Below are 13108 nucleotides of genomic sequence, written 5' to 3'. Positions count from 1 at the left end.
GGTGGTAGTGTATTATGATTTGAATAGCATATATATATATATATATATAGGTTTTTGGTTAGTACCCAATTGCAAATTTGCCATGTGTAATAGATCAAAACATAAGAGTAGAGAATATTTGTAATCAAAGTACTCTAATAAGGTACTTAAATTGATAAAAGACATTTGATGTGTTTGATAAGCAATTTACTGCTAAATACTAGTATTTCCTTTAAAGATATTTAAGTAAATAAGCTAAAAAATATATTTATAAGTTAATTTGACTTAACTTATAAACTTCGGCAAACACCTTTTAGATTTTTCATCGATAGCCAAGCCGACTGTTCCCCGCACCCCCTACCCACCCCAAAAAAATGCACAATCTCATGTGGGAAAAAATAACATTATGTATATAACATGAGATGATTTCTTCTCATCTATTCAATTCTAGGTGAACAAAGTTACTTGGTACCTATACTAGTAAGAGATAGTAGGCACCCCGAAAAATAGTCACGATGCATGTAAATTACCTGATACACTATGATTACAGCAACAACGATAAAAATATACCCAGTATAGTCCATCAAGTGAGATATGATGAGGATAGAGTATACGCAATCGAATCTCTACCTCAAAGATAGAGCACTTATTTTCGATACACCATGATAATATATTTTTTAAAAATAGGGTAAAAGGACAAATATACCCCCGAACCATCGAAAATAGTATGCAGATACCCTCCGTCATACTTTTGGGACATTGGTACCCCTGCCGTCCAAAAACTAGAGCATATATGTCCTTCACTCTAACGGAAGACTAAATAGGGACACATGGCACAATCTTATCCGTCGATATGATATTTAATACATGTCGGGTCGATGGTAAAATTATGACACGTGTATGTCCGTTAGTATAAAGGGTATATATGCTTTAATTTTTGGATGGCAGGGGAACCAATGTCCCAAAAGTATGATGGTGGGTATCTGCATACCATTTACGATAGTTTGGGGTATATTTGTCCTTTTTCCCTAAAAAATAAAAAAAATTAAGTGCTTGATGGATTTCAGACAAGAGAGTAGAAATTGGGCAAAAATGTCTTGTTGGTAAGATGGCAATTGGAGAAAGTGAAATGGGAGATCAACTTGTTGTTCTAAAATGGGCCATTTATTGGGCCTACATAACACGTGAACTTCACGAGCTAGCCTCGTGTATTTGGGCCCACTTTCTCCTTCTCCTGTCAATTCTATAATGTCAACAAAAGTGATAAGAGACAAGAGGATTTGGCTATTTTTTGCCATTTAGTAAATGGCTCTCTTTTTATTTCTCTTATTTTATAACGGCATAATACATAAATGTATTATTTGACTTGTCATCATTTATTTATGTTCTTTAACTTTGAATGTACACAAATAACTATTTAAACAAGTATAAAGTTGAACAAGTAAACACATGAGTCTTACACGATATAATACACGTATGACATAATTTTTCATATAGGATGTATGTGTTTATTTGTTCAATTTCATACCAATTTAAATATCTATTTTGTGTATACTCAAAGTTGGAGGGCATGAATGTTAAATGAGGTGCAAATGCTAGAAGAAGGTCTGATAATTTATTTGTAAGATTGAATATAATATATGCTAAGGGGCCATATGACAATATTAGATTTGAGCGTAGCAATTTCTGGAAGGACTATATTTGTACGACTTTAATAATAGGGATAAAATATAGATATTTAGTAAATTACTATATTTTTAGATCATTAGATTAGACAATGAACTTTTTAGACCATAGTCTCAAAGAGAATTTCAGTAGTTTGGTAAATTAATGACTATTTATTTATTGTAATTGATGAACCTTTAAAATTACGGTCTAAAGATTTTTTTAAGCAAACTAAAAATTTTATGAGAAAATATTATATATTGATATCAAATATTATAAGTTACTGTCAACGCTAAAAGACAGTCTAATGTTTTATTTGTCAGATCAAATAATGAGAAAATATTAAATTCGAGCGTACCATTGTCGGGAAGGATAGTTCCCCAAGAACTCTATTTGGGGCTTATAAAAATACAGATAAAATTTAAATGTTTTGTACATGATTACTTTTTTAGACCATTAGATTAGATTACGAACTCTTTAGACCATAGTTTAAAGAGTATTTCAGTTGTTAAGTAAATGACTGTTTTTTGTAATTTGTAGATCTTTTAGACTGTATTTTAAAGTTATTCTGAGCAAACTGAAAATCTTACGAAAATATGTTAAATAATGATCACAAATTTTGTAAGCTACCGCAAAAGCTAGAAGACAATCTAATATTTTATTTATAAGGTTGAATAAACACACTCTACCTTAATTGATAGGTTAAAAGTTTTGAATCATCGTATAAATAAGTGAATACGTGCCCTAAAAAGGGAACAAATGTGACAACAATATTTTAATCTCTCTAAGTATTTGCTTAATTAATTAAAAGGTGCTTTACAATTAAAATTATTTTATGTGCGTACTACTTTTATTGAGATGACTTATTACGCAATACTAAAGGCGCACCATCAAGGAATGTAATAAGATTAATAACTGAAATTCCTTCAGACTTAATCAAATAATTCGTACTATATATAATATATTCCTTGAAACTGAATTCCCTAGTGTGTGGTTATAGGAATCTTACAAAATATTAATTATATTGACCTAACCATTTGTTTGTTTGGTATATATACGTTATCGGATCATTCATAAGATAATTTTTTATTCAAAAGATATATGTTGAATGTGTTATGCTTTTTCGAGTGTTTATTTTATTATATATTCCTAATATATATATTAACATTATAGAGACCATATATATATTCCTAATAGTATATATAAAAGTTCGCAATATTTTGTGTATGTAGGCTTGTCTTACATAATATTGAACATAACTTGATTTTTAATCATATCTCAGGTGGGCGAAGTGTTAGTTAATTGACAATGGCATGTGTTATATTGATTAATATTAATAATGACTATAACTATTAACTGAAAATTTATCTGACTTGTATAATTTGGACACATCATCACCACTATGGAAACTTTGAGGACATTCTCAACTAATATTTAGTAAATTGACAACATCTCTTGGGTCTCAATCCAGCCAACTTTCATAAAAAAAAAAATTATAAAATTTTAACCTAACTTTGTCTCTTAGTTTAGTTGTTATTATTAGTCTAATAAAGGTTGGTGTAGAAAATAAACAAGGTCCATTATGGATTATGCCAATTATAATTTATGTGAAGATGTTTTATGTTATAGTTAATGGCAGCTTTTAGAAAGAGATATATGGCTCACTCTAAAGGCAATTAATGGATTTTTTTTCAATTTGGCGTTCGATTTTTGTATTAAGATTTGAACTAATTTGAATTTGCTTATCGCATGATCTAATTTGACCTTTTCAATAATCAAAAAGATTATTTCTAAAAGCTTGAAATTAAATTTTTTGATTAAAAATGAAGGAAGTTAGTGGATCAAACATATCCCACTATAACTCATGTGGGTTAAAGGCAAGGGTTAATAATCGCTGTGCTATAATATATTTATTTGTTTTTATTTCAATTTGTCCATCGAGTATCTAGTGTTCACTGGTCGGACTAACGTTGATTGTTATAAATACAATTTTAAATATATGTTTAGAAACTATAAGTTTCACTCTTTTCAAAATATAATGAATTTTCAAATGTTTTTCTAAAGAGGTAAATAATTATCAACGGGGTGTAATATAGACAGTTTATCCTAATATAAAGTATTATATCAAATTTCTTAACCTACAAATCACACCAAGATAATTGTATAGTTGGTCGAATCCCTTCATATTTTAACAACTTAAGATATGTATAAACAAACAATTAGTATGGCCATAATTTAAGTGGCATTTTGGCAACAAAAATGCCATAGTTTTTTTTTTATTTCTCACTCGGTGTTTGATACCTACATTGAAATCCGATTAAATTTGAATTTGGGCTAAAAAATCCTACATTAAGAGATAAAACGCTCTCAAACAAAGAAAATTTTATACTCATAAATACTCGAACTTGAAACTTTAATTAAGAATGAAAAGGTATTTACCGAAGTTAAATCCTTACTAGTCATAGTATAGGAGGAAAAAATTAGTATTTATTTATCAAAGTGGCTAAAAGGACAGGTGATAGTCGGTTGGATAAGGCAACTTTTAAAATATATTTATGATATAATTGTCCTAACATTATAAAATTTGGGACATAATACAGTAAGTATAAGCCAATCAAATTTTAGAAACAGATATATCTCCACTGCCCATATTGATATTGACAACTCAAAAATGTTGGGTTGAAAATGATTTTGAAATAGCCAATAACATATAAGAAACAGATCTTCTTGAAAGAGAGAAAATAATATATTCTATAAATAACATACTCAATATAATTTTTATAGAGAAATTTGAAAATAATATATACACAAATTTTATCCTTATTTTATGAAAATAGAAGATTATTTCTGAAAAACTCTCAACTGAAATAAAAATAGCAGAATATCCATTAAAAAAATATATATGAGACTAATAATAGACGTGCAAAGGAGTCAAGTTCTATTATTATAGTCTCTACTTTTCTTCTTTCTTTTATTGATCTAATTATATCGATTTTGCATGCTCATTTAGCTATTTTTACTTTTAGGGATTTGAATATAAGACATTTTGGTAAGAATATTGAAGAAATCTCCATCACACAATATCATTTGATGGTTCTTTTTTGTCTTCTTTTAACTATCACATAATTAGTATGTTCACTAATATAATCAACTCAAATCTATGCGCTTATTGAATCAAAAGACATTCCCTACCTAAAAAAAAATCTCTTTATAGAATTATATTTTAGGATCTAGGCAATGACCATTGTTTGGTGAAATTTAGCAAATTGTCAAAAATCGTCATCATCTATCTCATAAAAAATGAAAATAGATTTTATTTGTTTTATCACATTATTTGATGGTCTTTTTTTCCCCTTTACATCTTCATAAGCTTTATATAACTAAAAAAAATATTATAAACTTCTTTCAATGTTCAGATACAAAGTAGCTACGTATTTATATATTAAAAAATTGAAACCCCTAGTGGTGGTGCAGTTGGTTTGAATAATCAATCATAATTCAGAAACAGATCCCAAACAAACCAACTAGAAATAATAAAAAATAACATCTTGGTAAACTAAGTTTTCGTTATACGAGATTTTAGAAAAGGTCAGATCATGCGAGATTTATTATACACAATAAGAAATTTCATATCATTTCCCAATAAGAAATTTCAGAAAAAATAATATAAAAAGAAAAAAAATAATTGAATCATTTTAATATTTTATATTGAAATCTACTACGTGTCCATTTTGAGTCAACAACCAATCAGAATTTAATAATAGATCCTCAACAAACAAGTTATTAAAAATATAAGAAAAAACATACTTTGACTATTATCTTAGTTACCAAAGTACCCTTCCATTAGTACATAAAAAACCCAATACCCATTTGGATATTTTCGGGTAATTGGAATTTTTGGAAATACAACTTATAAACTAAAAATAGAAATAAAACGATATTTCCTTTTTAATAATAATTAAATTAAGTTAAAAACGAAGGAACGACGCCGTATCGTGAGTCAGCCGCAATGAATTCGGCGCCGGAGAAAATCCCGTCAACGTCATCAAACTCGTCGGCGCCGGCGCCACCGTCTGTTCTTTTAGCAAATCGACCTTTAATTCTTGGCCTTGTTTCAGCATAAGCTTTTCTTGAAGCATAACGAATAGTTTTCTCGAATTTTCTGTTTTTTTTCTTCTCTCTGTATCGCAAAACTCTTGCTTGTCTATCTAAACCCAGTAATTTTTCACCTTGATGATTTGCAGAATTCGATAAATCAATACTGCTGTTGCTGTTATTCATAGTTCTCATATATGGGTATGATATTTCTGAAATTGAGCTTCCATCTGGTACAATTCCAACATCTAAAGAAGACGAAGACACCTGAAAATTCCACAAAAAAAACGGAGAAATTTTAGCTTTAACTATGAAGAAATTGCAGAATTTGATATTCGTAAAATGATGGGGTTCTCAAAAAAATCAAGAAAAAGAGCTTAATTTTCAAGATTTGTTGTTTTGGTTACTTACACTGAGTGATGGGGTGTTGTAAGATTTGATGTGTGATTGAGTGAAATCAATCTCAAAATGTTTCTCTTGATGATGAAATGGCAATGATTTTATTGCAGTATTAGTTTGTACTGGTACAACACTATCATTTGCTGAATTGTAATGAGGTTGAGATTGTGTGTCTACAGAAACAGGATAATCAAAATCAAGAAAGTTTTCTGAATCTGTGAATATGAAATCCATTGCTTTCATTTCTGTGTTTAATGGAATTTTTGATGTGATTGTGTTTGGTGGAATCCATGGATCATTGTTGTTGTCATGGTGTCCAATACAAGCATCTACTTTACTCAACTCAGGGGCTATGCCCGTGGTCGTGGTCGTGGTCGAGACGAGGAGTGTGGCGGCGGTGGACTTCACGACCGATTCCACCGGGTCGTAAAACGGGACCACGGGAACCCGCTCGTGGCGCCGGGAGAGCGGGTTGGCCGAGTGGATGTCGCGGTCGCACGCGACGCATAGTGCAGCCGCGTCAGCCCTGCAGGTCACGCTAGCCGCCGCCTGCTCGCAGACCTCGCACACCCACACACGCTCATGGCGGGCGTGCAAGCGAGTGTCGCACGACAGGCACACGAACGTGTTATCTGTGCGACAGAACACCAGTGCGGCGGCCAAGTGGCAATACTCACACGACTTTGCCATCCGAGCCGCCGCGCCGGTGTTCCATCCTCCGGGAAAACAATTGGGGGCTTCTCTGAATATGCCCATAATTAATCTTCTTATTTATTTCTTTTTTATATTTTTTCTCTAGCCTAATGTTGATGTGAATTTTTTTTTTGCAAAATGAACAACTATTACTTCTTATTCTTAAGGGAAATCTTGATGCTGACTAGTATAGGTGTGACACGTGTGATGAATTTTGGCCACAAAAAAGATTTTATGACAAAGCATGATATTATTTTGTATTAATTGTCATAATGTCTGTGCCGACGTGGGGCCTACTTTGAGGATAGTGGATTTTTTTTTATTTTTTGGGGGTGGGGTTATTATTTTTAAATTATAAAGATGAAATTTGGGTGGAAGTTGATTGTGATGTAGAGACTTATTCAAGTTTATTGGAGTAGTTTTTTTTGTAAAAAAGAAGAAAGAAATCTAGTGTTAGATCACAAGAAAGAGAAGTGAAAAGTTTGTCTAATTTACTTTATCACAAAGATCAAATGTGAGTAAAAAGTTTCATAGCTTTTCTAGTAAAGTTAGTTATTTGTAGATAGTAAAATGAGATCATAATACTATGATTTTTTCTGTTCAAATTTATTGTCGATATTTATATTAAAATGTTATCTTATAATTTGATATTTATATTAAAACGCTCCATGTCATAATAATCATATCAAATATAGTGTCATTTTTTTTGCGCTATACTTCAAATAAGATTGTACCAATCACCATGTTTTCTCGTATAGTCATGACTTCCTTTACTTAATATTATTGTACAATAATTAATCAGTCGAAGGCTAAAAACTACAATTATTTTGATTAACTTTTCATTATCTTTATTTTTTTTTTGTGTCAATTCAAATTAGCCCATGGCCCAGGCGCAATATGCAACATTTATTACCTAAAGAAGATTGCAAATTACATTTAAAAGATTAGTTGACACTTGACACTCGACATTTGAAAAGACTTCTTGGATCAACTTTATTTTTTTATAAGTTGTTCCATGAGGGCAAAGGAATTGCATGAACCCTTTTTTATTTTCCCTGCATTGAATTTCAATTTTATTTTTTTTTAGGTTTCTCACTAGAATCTAATATTTAATATTTGTATTGAAACTCACTTAAATTTAAATTTGTGTGGCAATTATCATTATAATAGTATTATTTTCATTTTTATGAGCTCGAATATGAAAATTCAAGACCTCAGATTAGAAATTTGGAGATTTCAATCATTTCACTACAATTCATGTTCATCGAAGCTTGTCATCATCAAGCATTGAATAACGAAATCATTACTTCAATTTTGGATGCCAAATTTTTTAATTAAATCTTTCCCTTTCCTAACGTAAAATAGAAAGAAGTTTCTTGAAACTAAAAGTATATAATTATAGCATTTTTTTTCAAATGATAGAGACGGAAAGTTATATAAATTTCAAAGTCTTTGATGACTTTGTTGAAAATAATAATAATAATAATAATAATAATAATAATAATAATAAGGAATTTGAAATTTAATTTAGAGGATAAGTCGAAAGTCTTGCGATTAAAGGTCATTAATTTTTTCTTCCCTAAACGCACTCTAATACTTGAATATAATATTATTTTATTTATTTTCTGCAAATTAATATATATGTTATGAAACTCGGTTAATCTAAAAAATCATTCAAGGCATTCCTTGCAAAGGTGATTTCATTCCAAACATCTAAATTTGCGTCCATAAATCTTAGTACTTTGTGAAGTAAACATTTCTTTTCTAAATAATTTCATTCTGATGGCTCAAACTCGACGTACATTTAAGTAAAATTAAAAAATACTTAGAAAAGGGCAGACTAAAGTTTTATAAAAGCAGTGCAAAACTTCACATCAAATTAATCAGCATGAATTCAAGTGTATCTAACATAGATTTTGCATCATTAATTAAATCCTTTTAATACCCAAAAAGAACCAAAAGTATACAATTATTGTTTTTATTTTTTATTTTTTTATCTTTTATATAAAGCTAGATGTATTTTCCAAACATCTTGCATTTGAAGATAAAATAACTATTCCACAAGTAATATGAATAGTTATTTAGTCCAACTTTTAATAGAAACTTCCAGAACATGTACTTCAAAAGGTTCTTAAAAGTTAGGGCAAAGGCAAGAAAAGTTATAGTAATTAACTTATAACAACAACATACTCTATATTCACTAGTGAGATTAATGTTTGAGAATAATAGAGTGTACGTATATTTTTATCGTTATCTTATAAGATGTAAATATTATTTTTGATAGAGGCGCAAATTAAGACTGGGAAAGAAAGTAATATCATGAACATGTTTAGTCCTCATTTGTATACTTGAAAGTGATAGAAAAAATCACATATGGGCAAGGGTAGATATAGAGGAATTGTTAAAGGATTAGGTAAACTCAACATTTTTACCTAGATAATGTATATATTAATATCAAGAAATCTATTAAATATTTAAAAACATTAATTGTAAATTCAATTATTATAGGTGAAATCAGAATTTAAAGTTTATGAATTTTAGATGGTAATCTTTTAAGTTATGAACTAGCTAAATTGATAATTTGTACATATATAATGATCTTTTAAGATAAATACATAATTTGAGCTAAAACTATTGAGTTCAGCCTTCACCCCTGATCGTAGCAAGAAACTACAAAGTTTAAATTTCGAATTTGCTTCGACATATGAGAATTAGTTATACTGAGTTTGATACTCCCTTTGTCCATCTTTACTTGTCCACTATATTAAAAATATTTATCCAACAATATTTGTCCAATTTGGAAAATCAAGAAATAATTTACCCTTTTATGTTTATTTTATCGTTGGTATTAAATATTATTCAACGCCTAATACATATATATTCAAATTGTAATGTAATAATATTTCTCGTATTGCTTATTTATTGTTTTTTATGGTGTGTGTCGAGTCAATAGTGGACAACTATTGTTGCACTATTTTATGTCACTAAGCTCATAAAGTTAAAGTTGAATTATCAAAATACACATTAAATATTACTCTAAATGAATTTTTAATCATCATTATATCTTGTACCTGTTTAATGAAATTTTAATTTTTTATCCTGAGACAGTATCTAACATATGCCATTAACTAAGTCAATAGAATAAACCTATTATGTTCATTAATTTTAATTGTACTTTTCTTTTCATAATTGTTTTGTTTGTATTACGATAACATGAGATTCACGTACAACACAATTATTTTAAAATACAGTGGCAACAACATAAAATAAATGAAGCAGCCAGGTCATGTATACTTGTAAAGTATGAGTAAAGGTAAGTGGACACGCGACCTACCAATTCCTATGCATTTCTTCTTTAAAAAAATCTTCTTCTCCTTTTAGTTTAATAATTAATCGTATTAAATTTCGATAACTTAGGATTAAATGAAATTTGATGATATTATAGAATCATCTTATGAGCTTTTCGGGCCTGCAGTGACGGAATTGAGATTTTTATTAAAGAGATTCAAATATGAACAATTTGTAATTGAATAATGTAATTTTCAATTGAAGGAGATTTGTTACTGGATGCGCCTCTTAATTCCTGAATGGTCTTTTTAATTCTTTTTATTTGTCTCTTTGATCAATCATGTGATGGTAGATATGTAGAAATGAAAAGGGGAGGGTGCACAAGTCTCAACCCGGTAAAAGCTTATTAGTATTTGATGTTTACATTAAGTCATACTAATACACGATGATAAAGTAATAAATTGAGGTGATAATGTTTATCAATTAACCATATGATTTAATGATAATTGTGTATATGAAAATCGTGTTTTGTATTAATTGGATTGACTTTTGTTTAGTTTGAGTTAGTTAATTCAAAAAGGAAGAACAAAATATGCCAAAGAAATTGGAGTACCCAAAGAAAGCAACCAAGGAGAATTAAAGAGTGATTAATTTAAATTAGTTAAATTTCCAATTTTGGTTAGTAATCCCATTTTATACGACACTCCCCATATATTATTAAGTATATAATATATATTATTACTATTTCTTAGCAATTTGTGATTTTTCATTTTGCTAAAAACAAAAAAGAAATTATCTTTCACCTGATGTTCGATAATTATTATGATATCAGACTAATGTAGAATTATGTCAAAAACTCGACTTTAAAGATAAAGAGAAACCATTCAATTTTCTTAACTCAAATTCAAGAACTTTAATTAAAAATGAAAGAATACTTAATTATCACCCACCATATGTGTGGTCCACAACCTTTGATGATAAGAAGATTTTTATTAAATTGAAGGATTAGGAAAAAGAAAAAAAAAAGATGATATTTGTTCATTTATTATTACTTCTTTTTTCTTCTTTCTCTTTTCATTTTTATTTGATTTAAATATATTTCATTTTAATTATTTGTTTTATGTCCATTTGTCGTTTGGTACAAAGTGGACAAGTGGGTCCCCCATGTGTTCTCGTGATATAGAGCAGGGTGGGTCCAGTGTCACGTGCTTCACCAGATATTTGACGGGTCAAGTGAATTATTTTTTATTAGTAAAACTTACCTTAAGAAAAATATATTTTATTTGCACGATATAATCTATAAGGTTCATTTTTATAATAATTCATTAATAAAAAACGAACGACATTACTATTAAAAAAAAATTGATTTTATGATTTTTCGATGAAAAAAAGCAAATTAAACCCCTTTAATCCACCTAACTCCGCCCTTGTTGTTTCCTAGGTTGATAAGCACTATCGGAAAATATAACATTGAACTTTTTTTGAGGGAGGTGATTTGTTCGGTGTTCAAGTTGGATCCGATTAGAATCAAAGACACATTAATAATTCTCACGTTAAAAGTAAAATTTATTTTAACAAAAAATATTTTATATTCATTATTCGAAGATATTGAACTGATTAAATATGAATGAATAATTATTGTTCCGCCTGTTGACACCCAATTTTGACCCTCCCAAGAAGAATTAATTTATGAACTTCTTAATTCCCAAACGATTTAGAGTAATTAGTTTTATAAAATTCAAATATTTTTCAAAGTCATTTTAAGTGATCTTAGTCGACTTACATGACTTATAAATAGTAAATATATTTCATATAGTTTTATAGATATAATCGATATATTTCATAAATATTTGAAAATCATCTCAAAAAGATTTTATTTTAAATATTCTATTAAAATTAGTTTAGTTAAAGTGAGGGTTATATTTTCTTATCGATCAGTTCATAACTAAGTTAGTTATTTTATTTTTTGTTAAGATTAAGAAGATCCTTAATTAATTTATATAAATTCATCTTATTTTAATTTTAGGCCGAATTCATCTAATTGCACCAATTTGGTCGAAATTGCCATTCATGTGACTATTTTCTTAATTCGAATTGACCATATTCTTTACCTTATTTTCAAGACCCAATTCAACAACTCAATTCCTAGCCCAAGCCCACTTTTAAATTCCTACAACTTATATCAACAACCCACCAATTAATCCCAGCCCACACAACATAATCCTATCCAACCCTTTTATCCAGCAATTCCCAACTACCTAGGCCCACCCTTTTAATTCCTCCAACCCAACAAAATAATAACAACAACACACACCAAACTGACCCATCTGCATCGTTCTTCTTCTTCTTCTTCTTCTTCTTCATAGAACGGACAACAGCCCAGAAACGAACAGCAACCGCCCACCACGTTCAGCAGCCCGACCAACCAGAAACGTGTGCCAGCGAATTCGCTGTCGTCTTCTTCCTTGCCCCCGACAAACAGTACACTTATACAACTTTTCGCCTTCAAAGCAATTGTGTATTCGTCCTTGCGGCCTCAAGATCGAGCCACGTAGCTCTGGAGGACGACCGATTTAATCAAGGCCATCCACCTCGACCCCCTTCCGTTTAAATTTGCTGAAAATTGGGTAACAAAGCAACATATTCCTTCAGCTTTTGAAATAAGGTTTGAAATTCGAATTTGTTCCTATGTTCTTACCCGATTTTACCCTCATCTTTTCCCCCCAAAATTTACCCTAATTTCTTCCTATTTAAACCCACTCCTTCTTCATTGTTAGGCTAGAAAAAGAGGGGAGGAAAATTGGGAAAAAGTTGAAAAAGTTTGACTTTTTTGAAACTAATACAAAGAGAAGCTTAAGAGAAAATAGTCACGAAATACATCTGTTGACATCTAATTTTGACCCTCCCCGATAAGATTAATTTTCAAGCTTCTTAATTTTCAATGATTTGGAATAATTAGTTTTAGACAACTCAAAAGGATAAATAAATT

At 29.7% G+C, this 13108-nt stretch overlaps 3 protein-coding genes across 4 annotated transcripts in view; all 3 read right to left on the bottom strand.

Moving 5' to 3' along the window:
• LOC125824494 (preprotein translocase subunit SCY1, chloroplastic) overlaps positions 1–13108 on the bottom strand; it is a 390387-nt gene that overhangs the window by 279633 nt on the left and 97646 nt on the right. The window lies entirely within an intron of this gene.
• LOC125824507 (xylose isomerase) overlaps positions 1–13108 on the bottom strand; it is a 470700-nt gene that overhangs the window by 426464 nt on the left and 31128 nt on the right. The window lies entirely within an intron of this gene.
• Positions 5596–6944, bottom strand: LOC125824519 (zinc finger protein CONSTANS-LIKE 5-like). Its single transcript, XM_049503913.1, has 2 exons — positions 6151–6944; positions 5596–6006 (listed from the first exon to the last, which is right to left on the bottom strand). The coding sequence occupies exons 1-2, from the start codon at positions 6892–6894 to the stop codon at positions 5608–5610; spliced, it is 1143 nt and encodes a 380-aa protein (XP_049359870.1). The 5' UTR covers positions 6895–6944; the 3' UTR covers positions 5596–5607.

The sequence above is a fragment of the Solanum verrucosum genome, unplaced genomic scaffold (genome assembly GCF_900185275.1).
Source record: "Solanum verrucosum unplaced genomic scaffold, falcon-dt-bn FXZP01000022.1, whole genome shotgun sequence".
Lineage (NCBI taxonomy): Eukaryota > Viridiplantae > Streptophyta > Magnoliopsida > Solanales > Solanaceae > Solanum > Solanum verrucosum.
Note: the sequence above shows the minus strand (reverse complement) of the source record. Positions and strands in the feature narration are given on the sequence as shown.

Excerpts from the sequence above, each read along its gene's own strand:
- LOC125824519 (XM_049503913.1), bottom strand. The coding sequence starts at position 6,894 with ATGGGCATATTCAGAGAAGCCCCCAATTGTTTTCCCGGAGGATGGAAC. Across the intron at positions 6,007-6,150 it reads ACAACACCCCATCACTCAGT|GTGTCTTCGTCTTCTTTAGA; the intron begins GTAAGTAACCAA and ends TGGAATTTTCAG.